Here is a 19,115-nt window from a genome sequence, read left to right on the forward strand (position 1 = left end):
CCTCCACATCTCTCACCTGGACTTTTGCTATTGCCTCTCAAATGGTCTCCCTGTCATGTCTCTTCCTACTCAACCCTGTCCTGCACAGAACTACCAAAGTATTTTTCCAAAGTATAAGACTGAGTACTTCATCACACTACTGAATAAGTCACCTATTTATTAAGGAATAATGAATTCCTTAATTTATTAAGGAATAATTGCCCTAGGATAAAAATATAAACTCTTTTGGCTTTGTAAACTGTTCACAATCCAGCCCATTTCTAGCTTCCCATTATTCTTACATACTCTCCACACACTCTTCAATCTAACCAAACAGCCCTCTTAATATTTCTCACATTTTTAAAGCTTCAACTCAAAGCTGCAAAGGTGCAGATCACCTTTCTTTCCTCCTCCGGATACTAGCACCTTCCTTTTTAGTTTGAAGGGCAGCTAGGTGATACAGTAAATAGAGCACTGGTCTTGGAATCAAGGAGTTCAAATCTGACTTCAGACACTAACTAGCTGTGTGATCCTAGGCAAATCACTTAATCCTATTTGCCTCAGTTTCTTCATCTGTAAATGACAAATCACTCTAGTATCTGCCAATCCTGAAGTCCTGGAGAGTCAGACATGACGCAACATGTGAAGTTGCCTCTCCCAATTCAAACATTAGGTATTTGAAGACCAATTTTTTTCTTTTTATCTGAATCCTCAGCACTTGGAGCAATGGAGTAAGCAATTAATAAATGCTGAGTTATTGATTAATATTGACAATATGGTCCCCTCCTTTCAGACCAAGTGTTCTTAAAGTAGTCCAGCAACCTCTCTGAGTTCTCCATATCCTTTCATAAGGTCTATAAGGTCAAAACTATTTTCTTTTTGGTAAGACAATTGGACTTAAGTAACTTATGCAGAATCACACAGCTAGAAAGTGTTAGGTATCTGAAGCCAGATTTGAATAAGGGTCCTTCTAACCTCAGGACTGGTGCTCAATCCACTGCACCATTTAAGTGCCCAGAGCAAAGCTATTTTATGGTGATACTAAGACATTTTGATTTTCAATATAGTAAATATTGATTTATAAAACCATGAACAAAAGCTCTTTGCTGGGTACTTAATAATTTTTAAGAGCGTAAGCTTCCTGAGACCAAAAATTTTGAGAACCAATGACCTAACCCAGAGTTTTCACATCTGTAAAATGGAGGGATTCAATTAGAAGATCATTGAGATCCTGTCCAACTCTAAATCTAAAATCCTATAAAACTGACCATAATAGTATTCAAATGGAGTAGGACTATCTATACCTTGCAGAGAAAGAACTGATTTGAATTGAGAGAGGGAGTTCTCTACATCAATGAAAAACAAGCCCCATCTCTGGTCCCCATTTCTATATCTAAAGTGAACAGATCCACAGAGAATATTGGCACAATCCATCAACAACTCTTCCCTTCCTGTTGAGATTTAGGTTATCAGATAAATCACTCTATTGTTAAAGTAGTCCTTGGAAGTGCTATGGGCAAAATCTAGGCAGAAAAAAAAATTATCATCCTAACAACTTCTTCGAATTCATATTTCTTATTGGTATTTTAAACCACAAAATTAGCATTTCATCAAGCACTGAGTTTAAATAGCCTTGAGATAGCACCCTCTGAGTAACCAGCACAGCTTCTCCTGACCTTTCTTCTCTCCTCTCGAGGAAAGAAGGTAATATTTGTATATAATTTCATTTTATTATTTTATAATTTTATTTTCTTCTCTTTTCTATCTCTTATCTCTCTATGGGCCTTATTAATGGGGAATATCAGTAATATTCTGTTAAAAGACTAAATTACTTTAACAGATTCCTTTGCCTCTTTCTTTTTTGTTATTGGTGGTGTTTAGCCTTTCAGTCATGTCTGACTCTGTGACCTAATAGCTCACCAAGTCCTTCTATTCTCCAGTATCTCTCAGTTTGTCCAAATTCATGTTTATTGTTTCAATGACATGATCTAGCCATCTTATCTTCTGCTAGACCTTCTTCTTTTGCCTTCAATTTTTTCTTACCTCAAGATCTTTTCCATTGAGTCCCATCTTCTTATTATGTGGTCAAAGTTTTTAAGCTTCAACTTCAATATTTGACCTTCCAATGAGTAGCCCGAATTAATTTCTTAAGTATTAACTAATTTGATCTCTTTGCTGTCCAAGGGACTCTCAAGTATCTTATCAAAATTAAATTTGATTTTGTTTGATTATAAATTTCTTTATAAAACAAAAGAAAGGGAGAGAGGAAAGGTTTCCTCATCTTTAAATGAGAGTTAGACTTAATGAACCTTAGGATTACTTCCAGTTCTAAAACTACGAATAATTATTTCATAAAACTGAACAGCTTAAACCTTAGGCAATTCCATGTCTATGCATATCTATGGAAGAATGTATCCACAATTTACATTGGAACAGGTCACAACAGTAAGGCCAGGTTGTAGCCATGGAGCATAGCGGAAAGAACACTGATTTTGGAGCTAGAAGATTTATGTTTGGATCCCAGTTTTGCTAATTTAATCAGTGTATGTTCAAAGACAAGTCACTTTGCCTATTCTGACCTTCAGTTACCTGTTGTATAATTGAGGGAGATTTGATTTAATGATCTCTACAGTTCCTTTCAGAGATAAATACAATGATTCTATAAAGTGTTCTTTATTTTTTGACTTATTCTTTAAGATTAAATTTGTAGGAAGAAATACAATATGAAATTTTTGCCAAAAAATACATTAAGGGGCACTGATTTCATCTTGCCATAAAGAATGGAATTTGAGCTTCTAGACAATCTGTTAAGAGAATATCAGAACTTGTAGCATCCTTGATGAGATAGACCAGTAAGTACCCTTCTCTCATTCTTTACCCTTTTGTTCTTACTCTAATGGAGGGAAAAAACCTTCTGAAATATCCATAAGGTAGATGGATCTATTTGGGGAGGTTATCTCCAGGCTGTTTTATCTTGGAAGTAGATGTCTTATTAGTCTTGAGTTTGAGAAGCCTAAGAATGAAGGTGTACATAATGAAGATCTGACAGAATAATTTGTTCTCAAAGAGCTCCACATAGTTTTAAAACAAGACACAGCCTCTTAAAAATAGCATTTGTGTTACCATAATGTACTATACATTGTATCAGTAAATATGGCAAGGTTCAGATTGGCTACCTTATGAGGGAAGCTTACATTGATTAAGTTCCTGGTATTGTATTTCTTCCCAAATAGCAAGGAGATACAATACAATCTTTTTATTGAAATGAGAAAGCAGCAACTTTCCATACAGTTGGAACCTTTAAATCTCTAAGGAAGAAGAGACAGAGACAGACAGAGGCAGAGAGAGATAGAGAGACAGGAGACAGAAACAGACACACACACACACATACACACACAGAGAGAGAGAGAGAGAGAGAGAGAGAGTTAAGTTTTCAATGAGTCCAAATATTTAACGCTTTTTTTTTTTTTTTTTTTTTTTTTTTTTTTTTTTTTTTTTGAGGAAGGCCCTTTGCCTCAAAGGCATTTTAGAGCAAAAGACTAGGGCTCCGGTCATTGGTTGTAGCCATTTGTTCAGGCAAGTTCCAAGAAAAGTCTCTTCCTTGTCAACTTCCTCTTCCCATTACTGTCTATTAACTGAATATGTAACATATTCTAATTGTTTCTTTAATTCAGCCTTTCTAGTAGACTGAAGTTTTGCCTTAACTATACAAAGGCCAAGGGAGAAATTAAGTTAAATTTAAATGAAGGTAGAAAGCCAAACTTTGCTTTAATCTTGGAAATCTTCCTAACAGGGACTTACAAGAAATTGTAATCATACTCTTAATCTTTCATTTAGTATAAACTCCATAAAGCAGAAAAGGAGAGGACCTCAGGGATCTTCCTATTTCCCCTTAGCTTAAAATAGAACAAGTTAATTATTATAACTGAGTATGTATGGTTACATCTTCAGAGAACTAACTGGAGAGTAGAGAGTGAAGGTAACTGTGCCTTCTGCAGAGATCTCAAAAATCATTTTGGGGCTACAATATCAAAAATCTTTTTTTCCTTTCTTCTTTATTTCCTTCCTTTTGTGCTCTCTGGGGAAAATAATATAAAGTTAAGAAAAAAATTGATGTCATAAAACTAACACAATTTCTTCTCATATCTCTTTTCACAGATCTCAGCAACCATGAAGCTCCTTATTCTCACCTGCCTTGTGGCTCTTGCTGTTGCCAGACCTGTAAGTACATCAGGGAGTTTAGAAAGGACTGTTTTAGAGAAGTCATTTGAAAACTTCGCAAATGGCTACGTAAAAATTGATATGAAACTTTGGTTTAATTATCCATTTAAGCGTTCAGACAACCAGAATTGCTACTATTCTAAACCTAGATTTGAATGGAAAAATATAAAGTCAAAGTCAATGGTGTTGTAGGTGCAAAGATGAACAGTAGTGGAGGAAATTATGCATCTAGTTATCAATGCATTAATATTTGTTCTTTCCTAACTCCGCCCACTGGGAGCACTGGAAGAACACTGAATACTTATCCACTAAATCTAAGCTGTATACATTTCCAAGCCAGACCATTTCAAGATAAAATTACTCCCCCTCCACCCTCAAAATACTTGTTTCTACATTTATCTAAGCTAATATCTGACTACAAAAATTACACTATTGAATAAAATGGAAATTTTCAACTCACTGGCATTTGTTTGGCTTTTCAAATTGATCTGTACATAAGACAATTTCATAAGAGGGAAGAAGATAAAGAATTATTTCATTAGCCCTAAAACTTATTGAAGCAGCTCAGTGGTTAGAGTCAGCAAGCCTCCTACTCCTGAGTTCAATTACTCAGGAATTACTAGCTGTGTGGCAGCTCACTGGGCAAGTCATTTACTGCTATTTTCCTCAGTTTCTTCATCTGTAAAATGAGCTAAAGAAAGAAATAGCAAACCACTTCAGTATCTTGCCAAGAAAATCCCAAATGGGGTCATGAAGAGTTGGACATTACTGAAAACTAATTATATTTTTTTTTTGCAGATGGTAGAAAAGATTTCAGAAAGTGAGGTAAGATAATTTCCCATCAAGTCTAGGATCCAAGTGCTCTGTGCATCAATTGATCAGTCAGCAAGTACCTTTTGAGCACCTACTACACACCAGATTTTGTGTTCAGCACTAGGAACACAAAAATAAAAAAGTAAAACATCTTTCCTTAAGAAGTTGCCTGCTATGTTGCTTGTGATCAATTAGGCACAGATTCCAGAAAATGAAATGTTGTTTTGTGTACTGAGAAAGGCAGATAGGCTACAATCTAAATTTTGGAGGAAATAATCACATTGATGAGATCAAGGATCCATTTGAATCTAATCACTAAGACAAGATAGACACAAGTAGAAGAAGAGTAAGTCAGAGTACTTAGATGTAAAGGGTAGGGATTGTAGAAAACTTTGGTACAAATCTGAAGTTATTGATATGGCCTTGAAATTTAGCAATTTTGCATTTAATATATATTATTAATGCATGAAATAGTGTCATTTAATGAATCTTTATGTTGTTTAGTCTTATATCTCCAATTTATAAATTCTTTGTGGACAGAGACTCAAGCTTTTACTTTTTTTTCTTTTTATTTCATCCCACTCATAGTACTTAGGGAGTCATTCAAAGAACATGGCGTAAACTTCAGAAATTGCTTCAATAATAACTTGTCCAATTAAACAAATTCCTCCTTGTTTTGAATTAGTGTGGTGCATTGAGTATATTTAGTCCATATTCAAGAATGCTAAAGTAATTTTTTTTTTCCTTTTACTAAGGAACATGTCACCGAAAATCTTGAGGTAAGTTCTTTCCACTCAAATAAAACTATTGTTATTTTCTGCAACATTTTTTAATCCTTAATGGCCTGGGAAAAATTTTTATTTTTATTTCTCTTGAACAGAAGCACCTCAAAAGGAGAGAGAACATCCCACTAAAGGTAAAATTCATTTTAGTGTTCTGGCAAGAATTATTCTCATTGTAGAATGGAAATTCTTGTCTTAAGCCTTTATTCCCAACCTTGATTCCATTCCTTTCTCTTCTCTTCAGGAAATTGCCTTCTTAATCATCTCTATTCTCTTCCTCTAATCTTTATCTTCTCCTCAAATGATGATCCTTTCCCCTCATTTTCCATTGTTAAAAATGCTTTTACAAAACCTATCCTTCCCTCAAACTGTTGTTTTTCCCTTTCGAAATCCACATTTCCAAAACAGAACTCATTATCTTTCTTTTCAAACTCTTCTCTCTTCCAAATTCTATTTTTGTCTCTGAGTCATAACAAAATCATTATTCTTGAATCACTATTCTTCCCTTTCCTATATATTCAATCAGTCATCAAATCTTATTATATGTCTCTCCATGACATCTCTTGCACCTGACCCTTTATCTCTGCTGACATAGCCACATGATACTTTAGTTCAGGATCTATTGCAGTGTCCTCTTCCCCTTATTTCAATTTATTTTCCATACAACTTCCAAAGGTGATTTTCCTTAAACATAAATCTGACCATATTTGCTCTCCTACTTCACAAGATATGTGAAGAGAGAAGAGATTTATAATTACTTTTCTCAGAAAAGAGATCAAAAATTAACAAAACCTTGCTGAAGTAAAAGACCAATTGAAGTTGAATAATGCAAATTAATAGTGTATCCAGCTCTATTCACTTGCACATGAGTAGAAACTATGGAGGATGATGGTAAAAACAATGACAAGGATGAATCTGACTAGGATGAGTAATTATAAATTCCTTTGTTTGACTTTTATGTTTAATCCATTAATTTAATTCAATTAGTTATTCCTAGGGATAAATTAATTAAATGTATTTATTTTAAATCTACAGTGATGGTATCTATAATGCTAAGCATTAATAGAGATACAAAGCTGAATAAGAAATGACCCCAATCTTAAGAATATTTTAGTCTCATAATTTTAGTTAGGATTTTTTTTTTAGCACTCTATCCATTGGCTGCTTTTGCTTTGCAATAGTTCTATTATTAGAACACAGGAAGCCCTTTTCCTTCTTCTCTCCTTCTCTTTTGTTTTATAGAGATTTATATTCAAACATTTAATTTTAGTAAGACATCTGAGAGTTTCTTGGACAGCAAGGAGAACCAGTCAGTCAACATTTAATTAATTCAGACTACTCATTAGAAGATTAAACATTGAAGCTGAAGCTTAAATATTGCACACAGGGGGCAACTCGTTGCTGTAGTGGGTAGAGCACCAGTCCTGAAGTGAGGAGGACCTGAATTCAAATCTGACCTCAGATACTTAAGATTTCCTAGCTAGGTGACCCTGGGCAAGTCACTTAACCCCAATTGCCTCGGTAAAAATATAAATAAAAGGGAAAAATTATTTTGGCTACATAATGAGAAGATGGGGCTCATTTAATTGGGGTCTTTTAGCCCAGGTCTATCCCTAAACATTGACTTGTCATTAAACAAACCTTAGGATAGAATTCTAACAACTAGTTTTTTATTGTTATTCCTTGAGAATGCCCCACTTTTTCTCCCAATATCATCACTAATCAACTACAGTTTCATCATTGACATATTGATATCTTTTCTCTCTTTCTAGAATGAACAACACCTTGAACTCAACCGTTATCTTCTGCCTCAATATGAAATGATGAATCTTTATTATGACCCTTTTTATTGGTTTGAAAAAATGAATAACCTCAAGATGACCAACCTTCCAAAAGAAAAGAGAATGGCTGTCCAGAAATCTATTGTTTCAGATGATATGCTGCCTCCTTTTCAGCATAAACTGCCTGTTTCTAAGTCAAAAGACCTGCCTCTCCTTCGCCCACAGATCTTGCCTTTCCAGACCCTCAAAATGCTGCCCCTCTCTCACAAACAGCTGACCATTCCTAAGAGGGAGATGCTGCCCATTTCTGAGAGAGACCTTCTGCCAGTTAACGAGAGAGAAAATCTACCTGTTCGTGAGACAGAGCTTCTCCTTGCTCTTCAGAGAGAAATGCCAGTTGTTCATCAGAGAGACATTCTTCTAGCTCCCGAAAGAGTAGTTCGAGCTGAACGTGAGAGAGAGATTCCACGTGATAACGAGAGAGAGGTTCTCCTCCCTGTTCACAAGAGAGAGATTCTGCCTGTTCTTGAGAAAGATAAGATTCTGCCTCTTTACCGGAGAGAGAATGTACCTCTTCATCTGAGAGACACTATTGAGCCAAGAGAGATTTTGCCTGTTGTTCCACGGGAAGTCATGCCTGAAGTGATGAACCTAGAAGTCTATCCATTGCTTCAACCAGTGGCCAACTTTTATTATCCCACTGAAATGAATGAGGTAAATTCATTTATTATATGCCATTGAAACTATGATGCAAATTTGATTATAGGATTTTTCCTATAAGAATAAATGCTAATAATATTATTGGGTGGGAGAAAATGTGACAAGGATTGAAAATGTTCAGCAAGGATGAAAGTATAACCAGTAGGAAACTGGTGAACAGAGGTCAAGGACTGAGTAAAGAGCACTTGACTCTACATTTTCAAAGTGATTGCTGCCCTTTTTAGTGCTTAAAAGAGGCATAATTGCTAATGGTAATTGATCTTCCTTTAGATCAAAGCTTCCTAAGAAGGAGTTCATCAATAAATTTCACGGAACTGTGAACTTGGATGGGAGAAAAAATTCTCAGTAACTTGTATGTGAAATTTCAAATTTAAATATAGACAACAAAAGATTATTCTGAGAAGAGTCCTGTAGGCAAACATCCAAGAAGGCCCATAAACCAAAAAATCAAGAACCCCTACTTTCAATTATCATAACTATTTCTATATAAGAAGACCACATGCTCCTTTTTCTGAGCTCCTTCCATAGTTTGGAGTTGATAAGAACACTAGAATGTGTATCTCTGTTTAGAACAAGAATATAAACAACCACTGAGGTCATTCTAAATTCACTGCAGTTTAATTCAATTCAATAAGCATTTCTCAAGTACTAGCATGTTAGCTACACTATGTCAGATCTTAGGAAAACAAAATAAAGGAAAATAACATTGGGGGAACATGATATCTATCTTCAAGTCTTGAAATAAAGGAAATAGTTATTAATTAAGTGCCTACTGTGTACTAGGTTAAAAGCATTACAAATACTATTTCAATCATTACAACAATTTTGGGAGATAGGTACCGTCATTATTCCCATTTTACACGTGAGGAAACTGAGGTGGGCAATGGTTAGTTAAGTGGCTTGCCCAGAGTGACACAGGTAGTAAGTGTCTGAAACTGGATTTGAATTCTGATCTTCCTGCCTGCAGGTCCAATGCTCTATCCACTGCACCACTTAACTGCTTGTATGGGTGACAAAAATCCCATAATCCCGTTCTTACAATGTACAAATCCATCAACCAACAAGCATTTATTAAAAACTCTATGGCAGGCATTACACTAGGTTCTGAGAATACAAAGGAAGGCCAAAATACAGTCTCTGTCTTCAATCTTCACAGTCCAAGAAGAAACAAGAAATCACAGCAACTAAATAATATACTTAGTTAGACATCTTGTATTAGTTATTTTTTCCAAATACTTCTACTCTAATGTGAATCATCTTTTTACTTTCCTCTCTCTTTTTTCCAGAAGAACTAATAGGATCACTCAGATGACTATATCCATCCTGGTATTTGGTAAGTCTTTTGGGTTGGCAAATTAAGCCAATCTTCTGATTTTTCTTTACCCTGACAAGACCTTATGTCCCATGAAGGGAATTTTTATTATTTCCTTCCCTTGGTTCCAGAATTGCTCATTCATTATTATATTATGGCAACACAATGTGATTTTACTGTAATTCTAAATGCAAAGTAGGTACAATTACTATCCCTATTTTACACTTGAGGAAACTGAGGCAGACAAAGGTTAAATTATTTGTCCAGTAAATTACTAGTAACAACAACAACAACCACCACAAACATTTATATGATGCTTACTATGTGCCAAGCACAGTACTGAGTACTTTACAATTATTTCATCTGATCCTCATAACAATGCTGGGAGGTAAGTGTTACGGGAGAAATATTTTATAAAACTATAAGTGCCATTTATAAAGAAGAGCTATTATTGCTGACCAACTAGTAAAATTGTTGGCCTTTGATAAAATGTGCTTTTATTAGTCCTAATGCACAATAAGGATTGCTTCTGAAATAGGCTTTAAAATAACCAACACTATTTTCTTTTTTGTTAACAGATTTGACTGGACTAGAAACTCTACTTGTCATCTCTCATCTATTTTTTGGTGTTAGAAATAAACCTTTTCCTCCTTGCATCTTCTGGGATCCTACATTTTAATTGGAATATGAAGGATTTACCTTTTGCCAGTTGGTGACTACCATGGTAATTACCATGGCCAGTTCCCAGATTCAGAAGAACCATCTTGAGTGGCCATCGGATGAAGAAGCACCAGGCATATTTGCCACATTTCTTTCTTAGTCATTTTGTAAAGCCAGTTTCATGAACTGTATTACTTGTAAATGCCAGGATGCCTAACAATGCTATACATGGTCATCGTCTTTTTTTCCAATTCTTACAATAAATTATTCTTGCTGGCACATTGCACTTGACCTGTTTTCATTCTCATTCTTTGCATTGATCAATCCCTTGTAAGAGCCCCCATCATGAGTGTTGCTAGTCCCAAACAATCGCAAGGGTGTAAGGTGTTTGTTGAAGATTGCTTTGAAATGTGAAAGCCATATCATTGAGGAACTCCTCAAACCACAGTGTGACATTCACTTAGGGCATTGTGATCCTCAGGTCTCTCCCTACTCCAATCCATATTTCACAATGCTGCCAAAGTGATTTTCCTTAAGCTAAGATCTGACTCCTCTGCAAACATCCATGGCTCTCTCTTTCTTCTAAGATCAAATTTCTTCTAGATCAAATCTTCTAGGATCTTCTATTTGATTCTTAAAGTCCTTCACAGTTTGATCCCAACCTACCTTTTCAGTCTTATTATGCAAAAGCCTAGCTCCAGTACTCCATGGTCCAACCAAACAGGACTCCTCTCCATTACTAACACAGAATACTTTCTCTTGCTTCCAGGCCTTTGCATTGACTGTCCTTCATGTCAGGAATGGCTTTCTCTTCACCTTCTTCACGAGGGATTTCACTTTTCTTTTGAGACTCAATTTAAGCATAGAGGAAACCATTTCTGATCTCCTCACCTACTAGTGTCCTTGCTCTCAAATCATCATTTATAGAGCACCTTTGAATTTATTCTGTATGTATTTATTCTACTTATGTGTGTACCTTCTCCCTCTGATAGGATATATTACTCTCAAGAAGCAAAAATCATTTCTTCTTTTTTTCTGTCTTTGTATCCTGAGTGCAACCCCACATTTATGATACCTAGGGGATTAATAAGTGTTTGTGGATTAATCACCTTATGGCTATACTTCTTAATGATAAATCTCTCTCCAAATTTAGCTAGTCTGGTTGTCAGATTGATAATACAGCCTGAGTGTTTGAAGGATTTTTATTTGGGCCAAAGTATCTATAATCTTATGACTAGACATGGCACCAATCTCCTAGATCCACACCATTAGAAGGTAACATGATTCTGGGAACTCTAGCTTCTCTACTAGGTTATCCTTGTGAAATTGAATTAAAAGGCAATAATCTCTTAAACATGTGCCTTCGCATTATGACTATTCATGTAGGCTACTTAGAATTACAGAGCATCAGTTGAATGAGACCTCAGAGAGCAATTACTCTCATTAATATACTAACAAGAATACTTTCTTCAGCATTTCTAATAAATGGTCATCTTTCCTGGAAAATATTCAGTGAGGTGCCTTCTCAGGTAACTCATTCCTCCTTGGAAAAGTGTTCATCTTTGGCATGAAACTTAAATCTGTCTCTTCGAAACTTCTATTCTCATTTTGCCTTTTCAGGTAAACCTTCTTCCACAAGAAAGCTCCTCAGATATTTGAAACAGCTCTTTTAACCAACCTAATCTTGTTTTCCAGAGTAAATATCCCTAGTTCTTTAAACCAATTTTTACATGGAATTATCTCAATGTTGTATTTTTCTAGTCACATTTCTCTAGGTGCTCTCCAATTCATCCATACCCTCTTCAAGTTTCAGCTCCTCAAAGTATATGTGACATTACCAGAGTAGAGTACATTAAGACAATCACTTCCTTAGCCCTGGATCCTCTACTCTTAATATGGCTTAATATTTTATTATGGTTTGGGAAAAGAAACTATTACCTTATATTGTTGGTTTCAAATTAAGCTTGCATTCTATAATAATCTTTATATTTTTTCCAGACACAACACTATCTTGCCAAATTATGCTACATCTTGTATTTAGGACATTGACATGTTTGTACCCAATTATAAGACTTTGCTTTCATCTCTAACAAATTTTATTTTTTTAGGTTTGGATACTTATTCAAGATATTTATTTAATTCTGATTTAGTGTTAATTTTCTCCCCCATCTTTGTATATATCTATGACATTTTCCATGATAATACTAGTAATCACAGCAACAACAACAATAATAACTAGCATTTATAGGTCTCAAAAATTTATAATTTGTAATGTGCCAAACATTGTGCTAAGTATTCTACAGTTATTTTCTCAGTTGATCCTCACAACCAACCTAGGAGATAAGTGTTTTTGTGATATCTATTTTACATTTGAGGAAACTGAGGCAAAAATTTAATGCCTTGCCTAGGGTCACATAATAAATGTCTCAGTCCAGATTTGATCAGATCTTTCCAACCCTAGATATGATGCTCTGTATACAGTACAAAATTATCAACAGTGTAAATCAACCATAGATTTAGGGGTTATTCCATGTGAGAACTTTTTTTGCCCAAGTGAGATCTAATAATTAATAATTATTCTTTGGTTCTGTCCATTCAGTCCGTTCTGAATCTGCTTAAACTGTACCATCATCATCGAGTCCACATTACTCCATTTTCTCCATAATAACACAGTAAAATTAAAGCTTATTGATGATCTAAAAACTGTCATTCTTAGTACTTAGTTCCTTTCCTATCATTCTGCCAAAATCACTGCCAAAACTATAGTCTTTTATAATTATATATATAACTTATATATAATATATAGATATATATTATAACTATATAACTATATTTATTTTTGTGGTTGGATAGTCTTTTGTGATTGTATACACCCGATCAAGGACCATTTTTATAATTTTCTTTGTTATGTGGCCAACTTATTAATAATGGATCTCCCCACAATTAGAAGGATGGACCTCTGGAAAACAAATCTGGTTCATTCCTGGCCTTCTAACATAGTAGAACTACTAAATCATGAATATCAGGTACACCAGCCTTCAAGAACTCAGGCTCAACTCTACGCCATACTAAAAGATGTTGGAGTAGAACTTTCATAGAATCAATTTACATTTGAATAATATAGTAGCATGAGACCCTTCATCAAATTGTTTATTATTAATCCAAATAATAGCATAAATAATATAAAATATGGAGCTTCAAAGTTATAGAGTTTTGCTTGTATCATTTGAGACTCATAAAAACCCTACATTATTTTTTTTACCATTTTATAGATGATAAGAAAATTAAGACTTAGAAAGAAAGTAACTTACCCAGTATCACATAGCTATAAGTGACTGCCATAGGTTTCTCATCAAGGTCTTTCCTAATCCCAAAACCAGGACTCTATTTACTATGTCACAATGGTCTCTCAGATTTGTTCAGTTGTTCCCTCTTCCCTGTTTCCTTTGCCAACAACATCCTAGTTCAGCTCTTAAATGGATTATTGCAATAGTCTTTTATCTAGATGAGTCTCTCTACTTTCATCTTCTTCCAATATAACTTATATTTTACTTTTAGATAAATCACCCTGCTAAGCAAATCTATCACATCCCTTTATACTTCAAAATCCTTGAAGGTTCTCTCTCTGAAACACAGTGGAAAGAATACTGGATTTGATGTTTGAGGAACCAGGTCCAAATCTCAGCTTTTTTATTTATTAACTCTGTGAGCTCAGTCAACTCTCTGGAACTCAGTTTCCTCTTTTATAAACAAAGAGGTCAGATTAGTGACAAGTAAGTTACCTTCTAAGGTCCCCATTATCAATGGAGATTGAATGAATTTCAAATTCTTTAGCCTGACATTCAAAACCCTCCACAATCAGATGTCAAGCAGTCTTTCTATGATTGTCCCATAATAGTCACTTGATTGCTCCCTTCTGTCCAAATAAATAGTCCAAAATAATAGCCTCTATGTCCAAAGAAACTGGAATATCCCTTGCTTCGCAAACATGTTCTGAACTTTTCCACTGCTTTACCATTGATAATCATTCCCTATACAGGAATATTATACACATAACATCTGCACCAACTGAAATTGTATTCATTGTACATTATAGACAGCAAAATGGGTTATTTTGACTATATTACATTAAAAAGTTTTTGTCCAAACAAAGCCATTGTAGACAAGATTAGAAGGGAAACAGTAAACTTGAGTAAAAATTTTATACCCAAGAGTTCCGATAAAAAACCTCATTTCTAAAATATACAAAGAATTTCCTCAAATTTATAAGAACACAAGCCGTTCTTCAACTGATAAATAGTCAAAGAATATGAACAGACAATTTTCAAATAAAGAAGTTAAAAACCATTTCTAGTTATATGAAAATAATGCTCTAAATCACTATTGGTCAGAGAAACACAAATTAAGACAGTTCTGAGGTACCACTACACATCTCTCAGATTGACTAAGATGACAGGAAAAGATAATGATGAATGTTGGAAGGGATCTGGGAAAACTGGAACACTAATACATTGTTGGTGGAGTTGTGAAGTGATCCAACCATTCTGGAGAATAATTTGGAACTATACCCCAAGCTGTAAACAACTGTGTATTCTCTTTGAGCCAGCAGTGTCTCTTACTGGGTCTGTATCCAAAGGAGATCATCAAAAAGGGAAAAGGACCCACATGTACAAAAATGTTTGTAGCAGCCCTTTTTATAATGTTAAGGAACTGGAAACTGAGTGGATCCGTCAGTTGGAGAATGGCTGAATAAGTTATGATATATAAATGTTATATAATATTATTGTTCTGTAAGAAATGACCAGCAGGATGATTTCAGAAAGTTCTGGAGAGACATATATGATTGATGCTAAGTGAAGTGAGCAGAACCAGGAGATCATTGTACATAACAACAAGACTGCACAATGAACAATTCTGATGGACTTGGGTCTTTTCAACAGTGAGGTGATTCAGGCCAGTTCCAATTCAAACATTGTCCTTTTGATTTACTCTGAGAATGTAAGGCCAGCATTTTTGTCAATTCTTCTGGCATTCTTCTTTGTTCAATGTAAAGATCCATTCCTTACATTTTGTGGTTTCCTAATTAGTTACTTCCACAATTTCTGATCTCCACTCTTGAAGGAAAAAATTTTTTAAAGCTTTAAAACTGTACTTTGTTCATAGCTGATTTCTGATGTTTGTAAAATAGGGTGTGTGGGTGTGTGGGTCTAGGTGTGCATGGGATCTCACTGACTTCTTCTAAAACTTCATACCACATAAAAAATAACTCACAAAATAAATAGTGCATATAGCAGACAGAAAAATATAAACTTATCTTCTTGAGCGTATGTTTTCTTTTAAATTACACAGCCCTTCAAAAGTTGAGTTTAACTTTTCAAAATTTTTCTTTGCCACATGAATACAACTCTATAATGAATACTATGATTTCTCTGATAACATCTTTTCACTGTTGTTACCTATATTCTATAGCACTTTCCATTAATGAAGTAAGATTCAAAAGAATTTTTAAAAATATTTGCCTAAGTTCCCAAAAAATATTATCCACGAAGAAATGCTTTCAAAAGAGTGAATGATACAAAATGGCTCAAACAATAATTTGCAAAAGGTTAATAAGAGCCTGAGATTAATTTCTTTGATTTCTGCTGTTCAATACCATAAGTAGTGGCCATACTTGCAGAATTGTCACATTCTTGATCATGACAAAGGTTTCTATGTAGTCCATGATTATCCAGGGCTTTATGATTTCAGCAGCAGTCTTACCCAGAAATTGGAAGGAAGCCTAAAAACAATTCTTTATTTCAATTTTGCCATCTTCATTATGGATATATCTGATCATTTCATACATTTATTTGGTCATCGTGTAAAATGTTGGAAGTACTATCAAAAAGATTTTCAAAATATATTGTTTTTATAATATCTGCCAGAATCTTTTTTTTAAGTAACTTCCCAGAAGATTGGTTAAATTTGAATTTTTTGAGATTAATATTAAATCAATATCCCTTCAATAAGAAATAGTTGTATTTAATTTTGGCAAAATATTCCCACAAAATTGGATAATAACTTGAGAGTAATTCTACCAATTTAAAAAATGACTCTTGTTTGCTGATAGCATATTCTCTTTATTACTAAGGAAAGTTTTATTTAGCCAAAACACATAATGATGTTCAAAAGATGATGTAATATGTCTCTTCATTTTTTCTCTCCCTATCCATTTTTACTTGATTGATTTTTATCAATAATTGGGTTTGGTTTGGTTTGGTTTGTTGGTTGGTTGGCTTTTTTTTGAATTTCAAAACTATTACTAAGTTCTTTCATTTCTCTTAGCAGTAAAGGTATTGTTCAGATATCTCATGCTGAGACCTTTAGGATTTAATTTCTACTAAGATTTATAGGCAATTTTAAAGCTGTATATTTTAGTTTGTTTCATTGAATTCTAAAGCAAAAAAACCCCACATTTTTATTATGAATAAACTATCCAAGTTTTCAATACTTATTCATTATTTGATAGAGATTTGGTGTCTACTTAAGAGCCTTTGCTCTTATTGTGGAATAACAGAGAAAAGTCGATTTTTAAGTCTGAAAATATTCATTTTCTCTCTAAACCACATTAATTTTCGAGTCTGGAACATATGGAACAATGTTGGTCAAGCAAAAATATTAAATTAAATTAAAATACAAGATCCATGAGAGAATAAACAGATAAGGAACTTTAGAGAAGACAATATTACAGAACTGAACTGGTTCAACAAAGAGTCTCCCTGGAGAAGAGAGGAAAGTAGAATGAGTGCATGAGATGATGGCTTAGGAAAGAATTGAGATGTGGAGGACATAAGGAAGGCAAAGAATAAAGTTAGGGGTTGAAGGTTGAAGGGGTTGAGAGGTAGAATGATAAGATGAGATGAGAAAGGAAAATGGCAAGATTAAGCTTATAACTATATGTAGCTGAGGGGTGGTAGAGGAGTAGACCATAGAAAATGAGTAAATTGAGAAATGAAAGATAAGGGTGTTGGAAGGAATATCAATAGTATGAGTATTGGGGAGGGAAAAAGATTGTGAGTCAGGAATTGAATTCATTGAGGAAAAGAGAGTGGATGCAGGTTGGAATAAGATCAAGGGTGCATGTAGAGGGGTTTGTCTTGTCAAAAAGAAGGAGCATTTCTTCATGTACTATAAGAGTAAAGAAGGAGACAGTGAGTGAAATCATCTGAATGATGTGAAAAGAAGATGAGGGAAGAATAGGGAGCTCTCTCCAAATGATTTCAATTTTTTTCATTGGGGTATGAAGCAAAGTCTTCATCTGGCAGGGTGAAAGGATAGTGTGAGAGGTTTGAGGAGGAATGAAAAGATTAGGGAGGTGTAAAAAGATTGCCTTGGTTCCATGAGAGCCTATTGGAAATTATGTAATTTAAATCTGGAGTGCACTTATTAGTCACCATGCTGTCATGACTTTCTCTTACTCTATTCAGCAGCAATTGAATTTAATTGAAAGTGTTGTAGAATAATTCAAAGATGGTGTTTGGCATAATTAGCAATAAAACAAGAGAACAAATAGTGGAAAAGATGATTTTTTGATTGAAAAAAATTGTCAAGGTTAGGAAGAGAAGAGAGATGATATACCTTGAGAAGAACTAAAATGTACAGGTTTTAGAAATTACAGTAATAAACAAGATCATAAAGGAAAAGGCATTTCCTCATTTGGGATTTCCCTGTACCCATGAGATCATAGGTTCAGTTCCTATCTCTACCCCATGCCTTCCTCAAAGACAAGTAGGTGACATAGTAAATAGTGTGCTGGACTCAGAAAGAAATCAATTTGAATCTTGTCTCAGATACTATACTATGTGACTCAGAACAAGTTATTTTCATCCCTTTTCAAAAGGAGCTATTGTCAATATATTTCTCCTCTCTTTCTTGATTAAAGCCCTTGAGAAAGCTGAGTATAATTAGTGCATCCATTTCCTTTCCTCTCACTCTCTTATTTCCTCTCTACAGTCCAGTTTCCAAAATCATCATTCAGCTGAAACTGTTCTCACCAGTGACCATTGATCAAATCTAAAAGCCTTTTTTCAATCCTCACCTAAATAAAAAATTTTTCGTTTGACTTTTTAAAGCTCTTTATAACCTGGATCCTTCCTCTTTCCAGTCTTCTCACACATTACTTTCTCTCTCATATTCTACCATGTAGTGTCATTGATCCCCTTGCTTTGCCTCAAGGGGCACTCCATCTCTCACAGGCCTGGAATTCTGCTCCTTCTCAGCTCCTTCTTCTGGCTTCTTTAAAGACTGAGCTAAAATTGTGATTTTTGCAAGAAACTTTCCTACTCTCCCTTAGTACTAATGTTCTCCCTCTAAGATTTTCTTCAATTTGTGCTGATTATGTTTTGTTTTTACACAATCGTTTGCATGTTATCTTCTCCCATTAGACTGCGAACTCCTTGAGAATATAGATTGTTTTTGCCTTTCTTTGTATGTCCAGTGCTCAGCCAGTACCTGGCACATATAGATAGTTAATAATGTGTATTGACTTGACTTAATCTTTCTAGGTCTCAGTCCTAATATGTAAATTGAGTTGGGTCCAATAGCTTCTAAGCATCCTTCCCTCTTTAAATCAATGATCCCATCCTATTTCAAATGATATTCATGGCACTATTCTGACTATAGAAGTAACTACAAAAGTTAATGTCCCAATCCCAGTCCCTGCTCTTGATAACCTTCCAATCATAGGGAAACAGGATACCTACATTCAAAATGGTAGTACAAATAGTCAAGTAAGGTTTCATGAATCCAAGATGGATGAATATGTAAAAACTTTAGAAAGGAAGTGGCACTTGATCTGAGCTAGGAAGG

The 19,115-nt window shown here is 34.6% G+C and overlaps 1 protein-coding gene across 1 annotated transcript; it reads left to right on the top strand.

Annotated features, from left to right (window-relative positions):
- The first annotated feature begins 1,574 nt into the window (after positions 1-1,574).
- On the top strand, positions 1,575-10,554 carry CSN2 (casein beta). The gene is made up of 8 exons (XM_012552927.2): positions 1,575-1,683; positions 4,138-4,200; positions 4,999-5,025; positions 5,769-5,792; positions 5,894-5,929; positions 7,568-8,290; positions 9,583-9,629; positions 10,187-10,554. The coding sequence occupies exons 2-7, from the start codon at positions 4,150-4,152 to the stop codon at positions 9,589-9,591; spliced, it is 870 nt and encodes a 289-aa protein (XP_012408381.1). The 5' UTR covers positions 1,575-1,683; positions 4,138-4,149; the 3' UTR covers positions 9,592-9,629; positions 10,187-10,554.
- Positions 10,555-19,115: the final 8,561 nt, after the last annotated feature.

Source organism: Sarcophilus harrisii, chromosome 6, assembly GCF_902635505.1.
Source record: "Sarcophilus harrisii chromosome 6, mSarHar1.11, whole genome shotgun sequence".
Lineage (NCBI taxonomy): Eukaryota > Metazoa > Chordata > Mammalia > Dasyuromorphia > Dasyuridae > Sarcophilus > Sarcophilus harrisii.

What these genes read in the sequence shown, in the direction of transcription:
- CSN2 (XM_012552927.2), top strand. Translation starts at nt 4,150, where the DNA reads ATGAAGCTCCTTATTCTCACCTGCCTTGTGGCTCTTGCTGTTGCCAGA. An exon ending in CTCTTGCTGTTGCCAGACCT is followed by an intron (nt 4,201 to 4,998) that starts GTAAGTACATCA and finishes TTTTTTTTGCAG; the next exon opens with ATGGTAGAAAAGATTTCAGA. An exon ending in GAGAGAACATCCCACTAAAG is followed by an intron (nt 5,930 to 7,567) that starts GTAAAATTCATT and finishes CTCTCTTTCTAG; the next exon opens with AATGAACAACACCTTGAACT.